The sequence below is a fragment of the Triturus cristatus genome, chromosome 7 (genome assembly GCF_964204655.1).
Source record: "Triturus cristatus chromosome 7, aTriCri1.1, whole genome shotgun sequence".
NCBI lineage: Eukaryota > Metazoa > Chordata > Amphibia > Caudata > Salamandridae > Triturus > Triturus cristatus.
The window spans coordinates 635777514-635795829 of NC_140590.1; the positions used below are offsets into that span (position 1 = coordinate 635777514).

The following is an 18316-nucleotide window of genomic DNA, read 5'->3' on the forward strand; positions in this document are numbered from 1 at the left end:
CTTGAAAAATAAATGGTCACTATATATCCCAGAGGATCTCAAACCACATTTTTCAGATGCCACCTGGTATAGAATCTGGCACTCTCCCTCTTAGGCTAAAATTACACCTGCAATTGCCCAGTCCAGATTTTGGATGATACACAAAACATACTGCACCCCATCCAGACTGCACAGACTAGGGATCCTACAATCATACAATTGCTGGCGTTGTGAGGAATCCCCTGGTTCACTCGAGCATATGTTTTTAACTTGTAAAATAGTTCAACCCCTCTGGCCCAAAATACAGCAAACGATTAATGACATTTTCACAATTCAGCTCACACCATCTCTTTACCACTACTCTAGGCTTTGCGTCTCAACCCCTTAGCTCTGCTCTGCCTGCACACAATGCTCTACTACTAGATCTTATGCTTGCCATGGGATCTTCAAAAGTGCTATTAGAGTGGAAATTTACCACAAAAATTCCCTTCAACAAATGGTGTGTCACCCTGTGTGCCACGAGGAGCGCGGACAATGCAATATACACATAACTCATCATGCACGCGTAGCTTGTGAAATGCACTTCACTTGAACTGACTAAAGATAGACACGCCATGGTCTAATTTCCTCCCCCGCTCACACACACACCCACAACCCTCAGAGACAGAAAGAAATCCCCAACACACACCTAGTGGACCGGCCCTCACTGCAATCTCTGCGGACTCAGCCCCCTCTTCTCAACACTTTCCTTTTATACTCTCTTTTCTTCCTTCTCTTCTCCTTTTGACTTTTTTTCTGATCACAAAGTGTGCACACTCAGGATCTCACATAGAATCCGTATCTAACTCCCCAATACCCTAAGCTTTGCTCCCAATGTATTTCCATGTGTCTACATTGTACATTCCTTATCATTGCTGTTTTTTCTACGCTATATCCCACATACTTACCTATGTAGTAGTACAATACCATGCAATGCACCCTGTATTGTGTTACCATTATCTAATCTAACTGCTAATTTTTTTTCTTCAATAAAACAGTTTGAGGGGAAGGAATATGCTACTTACCAGTATGCATCTGTTCTTGGCATGTAGAGCTGCAGAGTTGTACACTTAGCATAGATCGCCATCTGGTGTTGGGCCCGGATGTTTGCAGTTTGTTTTTCTTCTTGGACAGTCTTTGGAAGTCACGAGTTTGGTGACTCCTCCTTCGGTCCGTACTGCGCATGGGCTTCGGCTCCATCCTCAGATTGTTTTTCGCCAACAGGGAAATGATGGAGCTTGGTAATCACAGTGAGAAACCCATGTGTGTAGTATCTAAATAAGATGTACTGGAACGGATACAGGTAGCCGGGGAGGCGGGTGGGCGTGTACAACTCTGCAGCTCTACATGCCAAGAACAGATGCATACTGGTAAGTAGCATATTCCGTTCGAGGCATATGAGCTGCAGATTGTACACTTAGCATAGATTATATAGCAGTACCCAACCCTAGCGGCGACCACCGGTATCCGTTGCAGTGGTTTGAAATAGTGTCTTTAGTACAGCCTGGCCCACTCTAGCTTGCTGCTTGGAATGCACATCTACACAGTAATGTTTTGTGAAGGTGTGCGGTGTAGACCATGTGGCTGCTTTGCAGATGTCATCTAAGGGTATATTCCCTAGAAAGGCCATAGAAGCCCCTAACTTTCTTGTAGAATGGGCTTTAGGCGGAACAGATAATGTTCTTTTAGCCTTTTGGTAGCAAATCTGTATGCATTTTACAATCCACCTAGCTATCCCTGATTTAGAAATGGGGTTGCCTTTATGTGGTGGAGAGAAGGAGACGAACAATTGTTTAGTCTTCCTGAAGGGTTGCGTTCTTTGTATGTAGTATAGCAAGGCCCTTTTTACATCGAGTGTGTGTAAGGCTCTTTCTGCAACAGATTGAGGTTGCGAGAAGAAGACAGGTAATTCCACCGATTGATTGAGATGAAAGGGGGAAATGACCTTGGGCAGGAACTTCGGATTTGTGCGAAGTATGACCTTGCTGTGATGTATTTGTATGAAGGGTTCTTGTATAGTGAACGCTTGTATTTCACCAACCCTTCTAAGGGAAGTGAGAGCTACGAGAAAAGCTTTTTTCCAGGTGAGAAACTGTAGCTCGCATTTATGCATTGGTTCGAAGGGCGGACCCATTAGTCGTGTAAGAACTAAATTTAGGTTCCATACAGGGGAAGGTGGTGCCCTGGGAGGAATTACTCGTTTAAGGCCTTCCATGAAGGCTTTAATAGCGGGCACTCTGAAGAGAGATAAATGCTGTCTGTTTTGTAGATAAGCAGCGATCGCTGCTAGGTGTAGGCGTATGGATGAATATGCCAGGTTACACCTGTGAAGATGGAGCAGATAGCATATGATGTGCTGTATGGATGCATCTAAAGGGTTGATTGTATTGTTACGGCAGTAAATAACAAATCTTTTCCACTTTGCGGCATAACATGCTCTAGTGGTAGGACGTCTGGCTTCCATGATGATGTTCATGCAATCAGGGGGAAGGTTAAGGTATCCGAATTCTAGGATTTCAGGAGCCAGATCGCCAGGTTGAGCTGAGCTGGGTCCGGGTGCCTGATTTCTCCATGGTTCTGGGTTAGGAGGCATGGGGATAGGTGCAGTTTTTGATGTGGTACCACTGATAGTTGTAGTAGCGTGGTGTACCACGGCTGCCTGGCCCACGTCGGAGCTACCAGAATGAGTGTGAGGGAGTGCTGTTGTAGCTTCCTGACCACTAATGGAATTAGTGGGAGAGGTGGAAAGGCGTATGCAAATCTGCCTGACCACTTCATCCATATCGCATTGCCCTTGGACAATGGGTGTGGGTATCTGGCGGCGAAGCTTGGGCATTTTTTGTTTTCGTGGGTGGCGAAGAGGTCTATCTGAGGATGCCCCCACTGTTGGAAGAATGGTTGAAGAACTTGCGGATGCAGTTCCCATTCGTGTAGTTGTTGCGTTTGTCTGCTGAGCAGATCTGCCATGGTGTTTTGTACGCCTGGAACGTGTTGTGCCAGGAGAAAGATGTTTTGGGGAATTGCCCATCTCCATATGCTCTGGGCTAAGCGGGAGAGCTGGGGAGAGTGTGTCCCCCCCTGTTTTTGGATATAATACATTGCAGTCATGTTGTCTGTTCGAATGAGGACTGCTTTGCCCGAAATCTGTTTTTGGAAAGATTTTAGGGCTAGAAAGATCGCCAAGAGCTCCAGATGGTTGATGTGGAGCAATTTTTGCTGTGGCGTCCATAGACCTTGCATTGTGAGGTGTAGGAGGTGCGCTCCCCAGCCGGAGAGCGATGCGTCCGCTGTTAGAATCACCTGAGGAACCGGGTCCAGGAACGGCCGCCCTTTTGAAAGGTTTGTGGTGTTCCACCACTGCAGAGAGTGATGTGTGCGGCCGTCCACCAACACCAGATCCGTCAGCTGACCCTGGGCCTGGTTCCACTGTTGTGCTAGGCACTCTTGAAGTGGACGCATGTGTAGTCTTGCATGGGGCACTATAAAGATGCAAGACGCCATCATTCCTATGAGCTTCATGAACACTCTTGCTGGAAGAGAGTGTTGGGGAAGGAATGTTTTGCGTAAGGCTTGAATGCTTGTGATTCTGGCTGTGTTTGGATAGGCAATACCTTTGGAGGTGTCTATAGTGGCCCCGAGGTATTGCTTTGTGTGAGATGGTATGAGGTGGGACTTTTGGTAGTTCACCGTGAAGCCTAGCTGGTGGAGCAGTTGGATGGTGCTGTTTGTATGCTGCACGCATTGATGGTAAGACGCGGCTTTTATCAGCCAGTCGTCTAAGTAAGGGAAGACGTGAATGTGTTGACGTCTGAGGTGTGCTGCTACTACCGCTAGGCATTTGGTAAACACCCGTGGTGCGGTGGTGACCCCGAAGGGGAGAACCGTGAATTGGTAATGTTGCCCGTCCACCACGAACCTGAGGTATTTCCTGTGAGAGGGGTGTATTGGAATGTGAAAGTATGCGTCTTTCAGATCCAATGTTGTGAGAAAATCTCCCTGACAGAGGAGCGGGAGGACTTGTTGTAGGGTGACCATATGGAAATGGTCTGAATGTATGTAGGCATTTAGAGGCCGGAGGTCCAGAATGGGCCTGAGGGTCCCGTCTTTCTTTGGTATTAGGAAATATAGGGAGTAAACCCCTAGATTTTGCTGATTGATGGGGACCTGCTCTATAGCGTGTTTTTGGAGGAGGGAGAGTACCTCCTGTTTGAGTAGTGTGGAATGTTTTTGAGACATTGGGCGGTGCCTTGGTGGGATATTGGGTGGGGTAGATGTTAGCTCGAGACAGTACCCTGACCGAATGATTTGGGTCACCCATTTGTCCGATGTTATGGACTCCCATGCGTGGATAAAGTTTTGCAGTCTGCCCCCGACCGGAGTGGAATGGTCTGGGGGGAGCGGAGGGAAGTCATTGTGTGGGCGGGGTGGCAGAACGGGTGTTGTTAGTTTTGCCCCTGCCCTTATTGTTGTTGCCTCTGTAACCACCCCTTTGGTTGCCCTTTGAAAAGGTATTTTGAGGAGGGGATTTGTAGGAGGTAGAAGTGCTATCGGTGGAGAAGCCTCTGCCTGTGCCACGAAAGGAGGAGCGTCGAAAGGAACGTTTAGACGCTTGTGTTTGGAGTGCCCCCATAGACTTTGCTGTGTCTGTGTCCTTTTTCATCTTTTCCAACGCTTCGTCTACCTTGGGCCCAAAGAGCGTTTGTTGGTCAAAGGGGTGATTGAGTATGGACGCCTGGACTTCAGGCTTAAACCCTGAGATCCTGAGCCAGGCATGGCGACGAAGCAGGACACTGGTATTTATGGCTCTAGAAGCAGTGTCGGCTGCATCGAGGGCACACTTAATGGAGGTGTTTGTAATGAGTTTACCCTCCTGTATTAGCTCATGAGCCCTACGCTTGTGTTTCTCGGGGAGGTGCTGCATAAGAGCCTCAAGTTCATCGTAGTGTGCTCTGTCATAGCGCGCAAGTAGCGCTTGTGTGTTTGCAATGCGCCACATGTTTGCAGCTTGAGAGGCGGTGCGCTTGCCAGACGCGTCTAGGAGTTTGGATTCCTTGTCTGGCGGTGGGGCTTCTCCTGAGGACTGGGAGTTAGCCCGCTTTCTAGCTGTAGAGACAACTAGGGAATCTAAGGGAGCAGGGCCCTTAATGTATGCAGGGTCTGTGGGTGCCGCCTTATACTTTTTCTCTATTCTAGGGTTTAGTACCCTGGCCCTGACAGGGTCTTTGAACACCTCTGCGGCATGCTTGGTGACACCCTTAAGCATGGGTAAGATAGAGGTGGATTTGTCCTGTATGTCGAATGTATCCAGTAAGAAGTCGTCTTCCACTGGTTCAGTGTGCATGTCCACCCCATGGTAGTGTGCTGCTCTCTGCACTAAATGATGGAACCCTAAGGAGTCCTCTGGAGGAGACGGCCTGGATGGGTATAGGTCGTCCTGAGGAATATCGGGTACATCAGGGTTATTGTAATCCTCCCACGGGTCTGGGGTCCCTGGTGGAGTGGGATCCATTGGGGCGTCCGCCGGGTAATTGTCCGGGTCCCCGTCGTCCGGATCTGGGGACGGGGCCGGAGAGTAGTGAGGTAAAGGTGGCGGAGACCTGGGAGGGGGAGGGGGTGGAGGAGGTGGAGGAGGTAGGGGAGGTGGTAGTGGGGAGGGCACTCTGAGGGGAGAAGTAGCAGAGTCCTTCCGTTTGGGTGGTGGAGGAGGAGCCGGAGTATCAAGGCGTCTTTTCTTGATAATTAAAGTCAATAGTCCAGTCTTTGGATCTTTGGACAGAGTCTTTTGTAGAGGGTCTGGTGTAAACAGAGCCAGTGGCGTCGAATCGTCCGTCGGCACCGGTGATTTCGGAACCGAGGACTTCGATGGTTTGTGTGCGCTATGCTTTTTTGGGGCCTCCGGTTTTTTCGGCGTCGAAGGAGTTTTCGGCGCCGGAGCGTCGGTGCCGACAGATTTATGTTTGTGTTTGGTCGGCACCGAGAGTCCAGGCTTCGGCACCGGTGGCTTCGGAGTCGAGCTGGATATTTCTTTCTTCGGTGCCGGATGCTGTTTTTCGGCACCGGGCGTCGGCTGGCTCGATCCCGAGCTGCCGTGAGACTTTGGATGCTTCGACACCGAGCCCGAAGGTGGGGTGATCGAAGCTTTGGTCTTGGTTTTGCCCAGGCCGGCAGGCGAGGGAGTAACCTGAGTCTTTGGTTTTGGGCGCGGGGGTGGGAGGGGGCACAGTACTCACGGCCCGCTGCGCCGGTGTGATGTCCTCCACGTCGGAGTCGTCGGCCTCGGAAGCGCTGACGACGTCTTCTTCCTGCTCGGTGTGTGTTTGCCCCGAAGCTTCGGCGCCGTCTCCGAAGATGTCCGATGGAGCTGCAGACGATGAGTGCGCCATGGTGCGTCGAGCTTTTCGATCCCGGATGGTTTTCTTCGATCGAAAAGACTTACAGGCGGGGCAGTCTCTGGCCTCGTGTTCTGGAGAGAGGCAAAGATTACACACCTGATGGAGGTCGGTGTGGGGAAATTTAGACCCACATTTTGGGCACTTTTTGAACGGAGTCCTTTCCATCGGCCGGGACCGGAGTCGAGGAGGGCCCGAAGGCCGGTGCCGATGTACGGGATGGAGAAAAGTGCCGCTTCGAGAGATGAAGATGATGATGAAGAAACTCGAAGAAACAAGGATTTTCCGTCGAGGCTGGAACCGTAGAAGTTCGAAGCCGGAGCACGAAGTATCACATCCGAGCCCGATGGCGGAAAAAAACAATCTGAGGATGGAGCCGAAGCCCATGCGCAGTACGGACCGAAGGAGGAGTCACCAAACTCGTGACTTCCAAAGACTGTCCAAGAAGAAAAACAAACTGCAAACATCCGGGCCCAACACCAGATGGCGATCTATGCTAAGTGTACAATCTGCAGCTCATATGCCTCGAACAAAAAGTTTCCCTATTTCTTTGGCTCAGCTCATCATAAGATTTTAGGCATTTGTCCTACCTGCTCGGCAAAGGTAACTACTCTGCTCTGCAGCATGGGGTTCAAAGGCATCCCCACACAAAAGGGGCAATTAAGAGTGACTGACCCAGTTCCTGTGAGAAGGAAGGGGCCTGGAGAAAACCTGAAAAGCTGTCACACGGCACCTGGGCTGGGTCAGCCCAGGCCCACTGAACAAATGAGGAAGTTCAGACATATGGAGCCAAGACAGGAGGGGATCCCCTTTGAGATTTTTTTTTCTGAGAAGGGATCTGTCAGTGATTTCAGCTAGGGGTGGAGCTAAGGCCCTCAGAGGAGCTCTTCACTGAGAAAGCTTGATGGCGCCATTTTGGATGGTCTCAGACTGCTATATAAGAGACGGGGTGGAAAGTTGATGAAGAATCCTAGGATTGGCAGGGGTGCCTAGCATCTAAAATTCCCTTTCCACCCACCAAGTCCCTCATGAGCCCTGGCACTAGGGAGAGACAGGGAAGATGATCCTGGCCCATGGAGGAAACAAAACACAGGGAAATGACCAGCTGGAAAGAGCAGCCACATAATGACCTCTTGATGGACTAAGAACTTTGTCCCCAGGACTAGGATGGGTCTCTCAAGGGCTGACCTCCTTATGCCCCTCAGCACAAGTTAGGGGAAGACCTGGACTCCACTGTCAGTGAGATGGTCTGCAAGACAGGCAGAAGGGTATGGGGGACTAAGGTTGCAGGCCGGAGCTGGCTGGTAGCGGAGGGTCTTTGCATTTTCTTTTTGGGTGCACTGGTTGCACCCAGGGCATCTGCAGTTTCTTAATTGTTGTGGTTCAGAGGGGAGGCCCCCCCTTGGGATGGTCCCTCTTGCTCTTCCATGAAAGGTGCACCATGGGTGATCCACACTATAGTGGTGAGGGTGGCGGGCCACTTGTACTGTGAAGGATGTGTGCGTTGTTGCAGGTTGCATCTCTCCTCCTGTGGGTATCTGAAAGGGGCCCTTATACTGCAAAGTACCCACTGCTTTCACTGTCACATTGTCCTTTTTTAAGCACTGTAGTGCTTCCTCAATTGTTTTTCCAAAGAAACTGCCACCAGTGAAAGGCACATTGATGACAAGGCCTGCACTTTTTTTTTCTAAAATCCGACACCCTCAGTCAGGTGTGTCTCCTCAGGGTAACTGCTGCACACAATTGCTTGATGGCAGTGCCTGCTGCGTCTAACACCAATTTGAGCCAAGTGTTGGCAATACTGTTGCCATCTTTGACCAATGTTTTTGCCCCCTTATTGTACTCCTTGGCCAAATGGTGTTTAAGTTCTTCAATCCTGACCACTCATCGATGGGCACATATGTTCAAAAGCATGTTAGAGTTTGCTATGCACCACTGTGCAGCTGCTGACCTTTCCATTTTTCGTCCAACCAAGACTACCCGCTTACTCTCCTTATTAGCATTAGCCCTCTTTCATGCGGTAGCATGATTAGTAAGTCTACTGCCACATTGCCTGTGATGTAAAAGGGAGGGGAGCAGAAGGTATCTTGTTGAGTAACTGTATTTTTTTCTCTACTCTTGGTGTGATTGATTTGGCAGCTGCAGGTTATTTGAATGCCTCTCCACCCTAGTCTAGAAACCTAGGTAACATGGGCAAGAACTGATTTATGTTTCAATCAGGTAGTAGAGTCTCCAACAGGAAATATGATTCCGACTACTCCTCTTTGAGCTGAACACCATATGTGTCTGCTCCCCTCTATCACAGCTTTGTATACTGTGATTTAGTCAGAGGGTGACTGCCTATACAGGTGGAAATATACCCACTTTCTCTGGCAAATCTGCATAGAGGTCTTTCCATTCCTCTGCAGACTCTCCTAGCTGAGAGAGATCTTCCTCGACCAGTCCTACCCCCTCTTCATACTGGAAGAATTCTTTCTCAACCTCCTCCAGTGGTTCAGGTGCAACTAGTAGCTCTAAATTAGTGACCTCTTAGTCTGTGCCTTTCTCTTGTGGAGCATTTCGAGATATTTAACATTATTTAAGGGAGTCCTCAATCTCTTGTTTCCTTCTCATCAAGGCTTCAATATCAGCTTTTAGATGTAATCTCTTCCTCTCGACAGAGAGAACTTCTACCGTTTGTCTTTCTTTGGTACCTAAGCCTCCTTCAAAGGAGATTTTCTCACTCTCACGCTCTTAGTCGCATTGTGGTGCCGAAGCTGGTTCTGAGGGTCCTTTTGCTTTGATCCATGGCTCTTTTGACTTAGGCCTGCCTAAGGGCGTCAAAGGTTTAAATGTCGTAAGTGTTTTAGTGTGCTTCCAGTTCGAGGGTTGTCGCAGCACGCTCTGGGTGAATTACCGGGCTTTTCTTTTTTTCCCATCTTTCTGTGTTTTTTATCTCTGTGTCCTGATAAATTATTGGATCGTAGGAGCTTCTCTCTGGGCCACCTTGGGGCCTTGATGGGTTTCTTCGTCGATTGATAATTCCAAGAACGACTCCTGCTTGTACTGGGACAAAACCATGATGTGGTGCACCCACCTCTACTTTTACCCTATCTTGAGAGTCGTGGGATGATACACAGGACTTACAGCACACTCCTCTGACCTTTAATATTTTTGGAGGCAGAGAGCGCAGATGTCATTGCTGTCTTTTTGCACATACTTAGCAAGCAGTTGGCACAAAAACTAAATGGAGTATGCCCCACGCCCCTTGTCTGGCCTACGTGGTACATCTGTTACTCGACTGCCCAAAAACATTGGTCCCCCCCCCCCCCCCCCCCACTTTTCTCCAGGGTTTTGCGTTTCCCGACGCCTGTTGGTAATCTGTCTGCAAGTCCCTTCGTCTTCAAAGATTTTGCCCAGTTTTGGGAGAAAATTCTTGCCTCTCTGGCTCCAGATCGCCTGGCTCTGCTTCTAGACGCTACTGCACAAAAAATATAAAGATGGAGACTGTTGAAGAGTTTCCACAGCATTTATATAGGAGGAACAAGGGACCAAATGGTCATGGACTCGATAATACCCACAGGAAAAAATCATAGAAAAGATTAGACTAATAATTTCGGACTCAAGCACTAGACGGCATAATAATGCAAAGCATGTGGATTAGGAGAAGATACTCACCGAAAAAAATATTCTATGTGTCTTTTGTAAATGAAAACACATTACTCTAGCGGCTAGAACAATAACCTTCAAGAATTAAAGGGAGGCAGCTGAACATCCTAACTGTTGTCTATGGGCTCATAGTTGTGTAAAATGTTTTGTAGCTAGAAAAAGCACTATTTATTCACAAGAGTGCTGACAACTAGGCAATTATTCATAGCCTTTAGCTACATAAATATTTGCTTAAGTGAAAGCAATGAATGAACACATACATAAAAGAAAAGCTCAAACAACAAACATTCAAATAATATCCACTATTTTGCTAGTCAGTTGTTTACTATATACCACATTCAAATATCAGAATGTGAAGTCTTTAGTTCTTCGCAACTCATTCTTACCTGGTTTATGTTTGGAACATTCACTCCAGGAAGATTCGTACCCACAATTTCACTGCATTTCAGATACAGGTATTGTAAATACCGGAGAAGCAGCTGAGAAGTAAAGTGAAAGCACATTAATAAAATAAAAAAAAATGATCAAAAAAGCAAACATTTGTGGAAACCAATTCAATTTATGAAAAAAGGGGAGCATTCATAAAATAAATCCCCCAAATGAGTAATTTGCAACAAAGATTTTTTTCCCCAAAGGTCTTTAGTGCTTGGGGAAATTCAAATGTTCACAGCAAACCACATTTACTAACTTCTATTCTATTAGTGGATTAAACAAAATCATTTAAATGTAAGCGGAAATAAAGAAAGGAAACCCTCTGGAAGACGTCAAGCATTTGGAAAAAAGTTGCTGGGATGGCTGTGGGTGTGTCATTTTAGTGGGATATACTTTCAACTCTTATTAGTAAACCTATGGAGGTAACACTGCACATGTGGCCAGCACAGCATCTTGCCCACAGCTACTTGGAAGGCAGGAAGAGCGCAAACACTATCCTCATAGCTACACACCTGGCCCCCATCCTCGCATATGTGCCTGCATCCAACATGTCTGTTAGACATCCCTTTGATCCGGCAGACCCACGTAAACTGTAACACAGCTACTGGGATGGAGAGTGGGTAAGGGAGCTTAAGGGCAAAGAATATAACTGACTCTTTCAGATTTTTTTATTAATGTATGTAGATTTCTTACCTGTAGGATTACCCCCAAGCGTCAGATTGGATCCAGAGAATTTTTTCGTCAGCAGTACCTCTGAGTGTCTAAAGGTGGCGTCGGTCGACTCCTTGTTAGTCGTTGGCGTCATGGTCGCTGGCATAACGTTGCGGTATTTACTTAAACGCCCTCGTACGCAGACGTCAGTTCTTTCTTTTTCCGTGCTAGCCAGCGCAGATCCGGCTTCAAGGCTTGCAACACCTGTTGCAACCTGATGTTGGTTACGGACCCGCACCGCGTGTTCCTGGAGTGCGACCATGATCCCAAGTCGTGCTTCGACTGCCAGACCATGAATCCGAAGTCTTTGCGGAGCAGTCCTGAAAGCTTCTAAAGTCCCGGCAGTCCGCTCCGTGACGCTCAAAGTCCCGGTCGAGTGGGAGGTCGAGGGACAGGACGCGGAGTCACCACCATCATCGAAGTCTTCGCACTCTTCAGATAAGTCGAAGCAGAAGAAGTCGAAGAAGCATCGTCGCTCTTCGACTTCTCCCCGTCCGTCAGCCGGCACGATGAGGAATACGGACGGTGCCCGTCCCGAGGCTCCACGTGCGGAGCCTGAAGGGTTGATTCAGAGTTTCCCTCCCTTTCCGGGACCTGGAGCGACCCATGCCCAGCTTCGAAGTTTCTACGAAGTGATGCATGCCATCTTTGGGCAGCCCAGCTCCGCTGGCACGCCTTTAGGCCCCGTGGACTCGGCTGGGGGCCTTGGGCCTTCTACGCCTGCGGCTCCGGCCCTGGCACCACAGGGCCCCCTTGGATCCAGGCCTGGATCCGGATCGGCACCGGTCGACCTTATAACACCTCCCCCGGCGCAGATCCCACCGGCACCACCTCTGCACCCGACGCCGGTTATGTCCCAAGCCGGCGTCGACCCCGGCCTCCACCCTGACTTGGACACGGAGCCGGACCGACATCAACCGACTACCATTGTGTTTCCTACAGGCCAGATTGACAACCAGAAGAGGCTGAGCAGGACTGGGAGAGGTCTGTAGACCCTTTAGCTGCCAGCTGAATAAACCGAACTGGAGAGAGGAGTTGGGGAAAGCCAGTGGTATGGATACCTCCCCAGACCGTGGCATGCAGTCTCCTCCTACCGTGGCTACAGAGGAGGGTGCTTCATACGCAGTGGTGTTGCGTAGGGCGGCCGTGGCCCTCAACCTCGAGCTACCTATGGTGGTGGTCAGGACGAATCTCCTGACGGAGGTGCTTCAACCAGCAGCGGCCTCTTTGGAGCCTCGTCTGCCTTTCAATGAAGCCCTTACTGACATCCTTTTGGGCACCTAGTCCAAGCCCAACACAGGGGTTCCTGTGGATAGAATGATTGCTCGATGCCACCACCCGGCTACGGACGACCCCTCTTTCCTCTCCCAAGACCCCACCCCTGAGAGCTTGGTGGTCCAAGCCTCTACGTCCAAAGGCGCATTCCCTAATGCACCACCTGAAAGGGAATCCAAAAAGCTGGACCACCTTGGGAAGAAGACGTTTTCTTCCTCCAGATTGGGACTGCGGTCAGTAAGCACCGCATGTCTGTTGGGCCGTTAAACCCACTGTGTGTGGGATACGGTAGGGCAAGTGCTGCCACAGTGCCCAGAGGAGGCCCAGGCCATGGTCTCCCGTGCAGTCAGAGGGGAGAGACGCAGCCAAGTTTACCATCAGAGGTGGACTGGACACCGCCGACTCACTAGGCAGGACGATTTCAATGTCGGTGGCCCTTCGACGCTACGCCTGGCTGAGGTCGACTGGTTTTTCAGGGGATGTCCAGAATACCTTGCTGGACATGCCTTTTGATGGCTGTTGCCTGTTCGGCGACAAAGCAGACAACGCGCTGAAGCGCTTCACAAACTCCCGGGCTACGGCCAAGTCCTTGGGTCTCTCTACCATCCACCCTGTGCAGACTGCTTTTCGACCCTTTCATGGCTACGGAAGGGGTGCCCCGCCATATTCCACCCAGAGCTACAGGCCGACGCAAGCTGTCCAGCCCCTGCGTGGCCCGGGGCATGGTACCCACAGTCGTGGGTCTGGGGGCCAGGGAGCAGGCTAGTCCACCAACGCCCCTTCTGCAGCAGCATCCAAACCCTCCTAGTCTGACCTCAATCACCAGTGGGCGGCAATATTCGCCATCACCTCCCCCACTGGCACACCATCACGTCGGACAGGTGGGGTTTGTAGATAGTCTGAAGGGGCTACTCCCTCCCCTTTGAGACTGCCCCTCCATCCATGCCACCTCAGCACCATCGCATGTCGGAGGATTATATAGCCCTTCTCCGAAAGAAAGTTACGGCACTCTTGGCCAAGGGAGCCATCGAGCGAGTTCCTGCCCCAGAAGTAGGTTGTGTTTGCTATTCCCACTACTTTCTGGTGCCCAAGAAGGACAAAGGTCTGCGTCCTATCTTGGATCTCAGGAACGTCAACAGCTTCCTCCGGAAGGAGAAGTTGAAAACGTTGACACCAGCTCAGGTCCTGTCTGCCCTCAACCCTGGAGACTGGATGGTAGCGTTGGACTTGCAGGATGCTTACTTTCACATCCCCGTCCTGCTGGCCTACCTGCATTACCTGCGGTTCACGGTAGGCCACGAGCACTTTCAGTTTACCGTGCTCCTCTTTGGCCTTACCAGCGCCCCTCAGGTGTTTACGAAAGTGATGGCGGTGGTCGCAGCTCATCTGCGCAGATCAGGGGTTCCAGTCTTCCCCTATCTCGATGACTGGCTGTTGAAGGTGGGCTTGTTCCAGGCAGTCTTCCACCTCCAGACCATGGTGGACCTCCTGCACTCGCTGGGGTTCACTATAAATGTGCCGAAGTCGCACCAGATTCCCTCTCAAAGGCTCCTTTTCATCGGAGTGGTTCTGGACATGACGCAGTTTTGGGCTTATCCTCCCGAGCAGCGAGTCTGGGATATTGAGGCTATGATTCAGATCTTTCAGCCTCTATCCCGGGTTTCGGTCAGAATGACCTTGAGGCTGCTAGGCCTCATGGCCTCCTGCATCCTGCTAGTAGATCATGCCAGATGGCATATGCGGGCTCTGCAGTGGGACCTAAAGTTGCAGTGGGCACAGCATCAGGAGAATCTGTCAGATTGCATTCAGATCTCGGAGGGCACTGCATGACAATTGCAGTGGTGGCTAACGAACCAGGATTGGGTCAACAGCAGATCCTTCTCCCTTCCCCAACAAGAGTTCACAGTGGTGACGGATGCATCACTTCTGGGGTGGGGCGGCCACAGGGGAGAGGCGGAGATCAGAGGACTCTGGTCTCTGGCAGAGTCCAGGCTCCACATCAACCTTCTGGAGCGTCAGGTGATCCGTCTTGCACTAAAAGCATTCCTTCCCTCTGTCTGGGGAAGAGTAGTGCAGGTGTTCACGGACAACACCACCGCCATGTGGTACTGCAACAAACAGGGCAGGGTGGGGTCGTGGACCCCATGTCAAGAGGCTCTCAGTCTCTGGACATGGCTGGAACATCAGGGCATATCCCTGCTGGTTTAACACCTGGTAGGTTCTCTGAACGCCAGGGCGGACGAACTCAGCCGCAAGTGCATGATGGATCACGAATGGCGTCTTCACTCGGAGGTGGTGCAAGGTCTCTTTCAGCAGTGGGGAGAGCCTTGGTTAGATCTATTCGCCACGGAAGGGAACGCTCAATGTCAGCAGTTCTGCGCGTTGGAATATCCAAGGCGGCACTCGCTCGGCGACGCAAGTGGAGATGTGGTCTTCTATATGCCTTGCCGCCTATACCACTTCTGCCCAAGTCATTCTTGTGCCTCTAAATTGGGCACGAAGAGTCTGGTATCCTGAGTTGTTACACATGGCCATCGATCCTCCAATCAGATTGCCTCTTCGGGAGGATCTTCTGTCGCAGCAGCAGGGGACGGTCCTCCACCCGAACCTGTCCAGCCTCCACCTCCTTGCGTGGAGATAGAGCGGCGACAGTTGACCGCTTTCGACCTTCCTCCTGATGTCTGTGATGTCATCTTGGCAGCCAGGTGTCTCTCCACTAAGACGGTATATGCCAGCAGAGGGAACACATTTGTGGCATGGTGCACAGCAAAGGCTATGGATCCCCTTTCCAACCCTCTTTCTGAGGTTCTCTTGTTTCTCCTTTCTTTGGCCCAGCAGGGCTCTGCTCTGGGCACTTTAAAGGGCTACCTCTCAGCCATTTCAGCCTTTCTTAGGCTTCCTGATCAGCCATCTCTTTTCAAGTCCCCCGTAGTAAATCACTTCCTTAAGGGCATTACTCCTCTTTTTCCTCCTATTCCATTCGTAATGCCCCAGTGGGACTTGAACTTAGTTCTAACTTATCTTATGTGCACTGCCTTTGAGCTACTACATAACTGTCCTCTCAGACTTTTAACTTTAAAGACTGCCTTTTTGGTTGCCATCACCTCTGCTCGCAGGGTGAGTGAGCTCCAAGCTCTTTCTTCGAAACCTCCTTTTCTGGCTGTTCATCCAGACAAGGTTGTCCTTAGAACTTGACCTTCTTTTCTTCCCAAAGTGGTTACTTTTTTCCACATTGGTCAAACCATCTCTATGCCCACCTTCTTTCCGCCTCCGCGTCCTTCTAAAGAAGGAGAGAGGCTCCACTGTCTGGATCCAAAACATGCGTTTTTCTTTTATTTGGATCGCACAAAGCAATTCCGGGTGGATGACTAGCTCTTTGTTGGCTACGTGGGCACCAAAAAAGGTCAGGCCGTGCGCAAACGGACTATCTCTCGGTGGGTCGTTTTGAGCAAAAAGCTTGCTATTCTTTGGCAAAGAAGGCGCCTCCAGTGGGTCTGTGGGCCCACTCCACCAGGGCGACGTAACCTACCACTGCTTTGGGACGTGGAGTCCCCCTCAATGACATCTGTCAGGCAGCTACGCGGGCATCTCTGCACATGTTCACAAAACATTACTGCCTGGACAGCCAAGTCGACAGAGACTGCTTCTTTGGCCTATCTGTTCTCCAGGACTTTCTGGTGTGAACTTAGTTCGCTGACCCAACTCCGGGGTTGGTATTGCTGGGGTATCTAGTCTACAGGTAAGGAATCTATAACTAACTGTCTCTTTCAGATGAACAAGTTACTTACCTTCGGTAACAAAATATCTGTAAGAGACATAGATTAGTTATAGATTCCTTACCACCCCACCCATCCTCCCAGTTCTGCGAACTGACTTCTAGGGTTAAGGACTTCCTTTCAGGGCTCTAATTTTGCGCACCAGTGGTCAGTGTCTTGCATGGCTCTGCGCTTCTGGCGTGGAATGTTGTGTAAAAGAACCGACGTCAGCGCACAAGGGCGGCGTCTAAGTAGATAGCGCGACTTCATTCTGGCCAACGACGAACGCGGAGTCGGCGCCCAGGGGTAATTCTGCAGGTAAGGAATCTATAACTAATCTAGGTCTCTTACAGATATATATCGTTACCGAAGGTAAGTAACTTGTTCGTCAATAACATGAATGAATAAAAGGTAGATGCAAAGAGGATGGAAACAGAAGAATCTAACATGAACTTGTATGAAGAGGTTCCTGAGCGCACACTACCCAAATTGACCATTTGTCATAAACTAGGATGTAGGGAATAGTCTTATAAAAAGCATGTAGAATCATGCAACAGGCTGGTGTACCGAATACAGATATAGGGCATTAATCTGGAAATGGACCAATGCTCTAGTCATGTGGATATAGGTGTCTTTCAGGAAAGAGCCCAGATAGATTTGGCAACATTTGGTAAAATTCAAGGCTATTCAGTGGACAGCAGAGGCCTGTTTTATGTTTGAGCATGATTCTATCAATGTAGAATTAAAATATGTTTCTAATTGTAATACCACCTATGTAGTGTTTTGAATTAGGTGACCTTGTCCCATAATTTACATTGGTCAGACAACACAACAAGTCAAGGCTTGTTTTAGGCAACATCACAGTAGAATCTGCTGAGGAATTAACACAGCTCCACTGGTTTCACACTACATTGAGCAGCAGTTTCCGGTTGAGGACATCAGATGGTAAGTGCTCGAAGTAGCTACAATGTCCATGAGAGGAAGGAAACCTTTGCTCATCCTGATAAGGATGGAATGTAAATGGATAACTATTTTCAACTCAGTTTCAAATGGACCAATTTGTTTTGAGGAATAGAGAGATTTTGTTTCCTTACTTCAAGAGTAATATAAATTGTCAACAATAGGCCTCACACAGCGCATTATGGACCTTTAATCTATGCAGTGACATCATTTTGCATTGTATATTGCTTTTAAGGACTGGATTTATGAACCTCACACACTATGATTTATATAATCTTATGAGTATTGTAGAACTTGTTTGTACCTTTTAATTGCAAATGTGTCAGGCTTGGGCACAGCGTGTAGATTTTTGATTCATCAAGCCACTTCCAATGCTGTTGATACTACAAATAATCACTGTTCTGAATTGTCAGGTATTGCTATACATGGTTCGGATATTTGTTCCTGGAGCCTTTTATGGTTATATTGAATATATGAGTAAACCCATATACTCTTCCTTTATTGTACACCTCTGTATATGAGCGAAAAGATGATCAGCACCCACCATTTATCATGTCAAATATAGGAGCATTCCAATATGTGAAGACATGTTATGTACAAGCAAATTTAAATCATCTTTGAATTTGCTTTTGGCTACACCACGCCGCTTATGAGTTACAACACTTGGACATAACATGCTGATAACAGTGCCACCGATGGAACCGTGGAATTAGGATACATTAGGCTGACACAAGTGCCAACACAACATAAATCCCTGACGAAGTCTGTGCTAACAGATGAAATCGTTGGCTACATGGAAGAAAAGTTTTTAAAAGAAAAAAAAAAGGTGAATAAAGGAACTCTTTTTTAGAAAAACGTTGATTGAGTCTATGTACTATATAATTTAATCAATTTGTAATGCTCAAATATTTGACATGAAGAATGGTGGGTGCTGATAATCTTTTGGCAAATTGTTCTATAGAGCCGTGCTCCTGTGTGGAAGATTAGGAGGCTGATCTTCTAGATCGATGCACCATCTCAATTTGGACTGAAACGTTTCATTATAAGTGATTGGATGCCACAAGTTCTTCTTTGTAAATCACCTCTGTATATTAATTAATTCCCCCCATTGTTGAACAATGCCTCCCT

The 18316-nt window shown here is 49.0% G+C and overlaps 1 protein-coding gene across 1 annotated transcript in view; it reads right to left on the reverse strand.

Moving 5' to 3' along the window:
• The window catches only part of NOL11 (nucleolar protein 11), a 367767-nt gene that overhangs the window by 18740 nt on the left and 330711 nt on the right, over window positions 1-18316 (reverse strand). The window contains exon 16 of the mRNA XM_085617263.1: window positions 10442-10534. Coding sequence (XP_085473389.1) covers window positions 10442-10534 — 93 coding nt within the window. The remainder of the gene's footprint in view (window positions 1-10441; window positions 10535-18316) is intronic.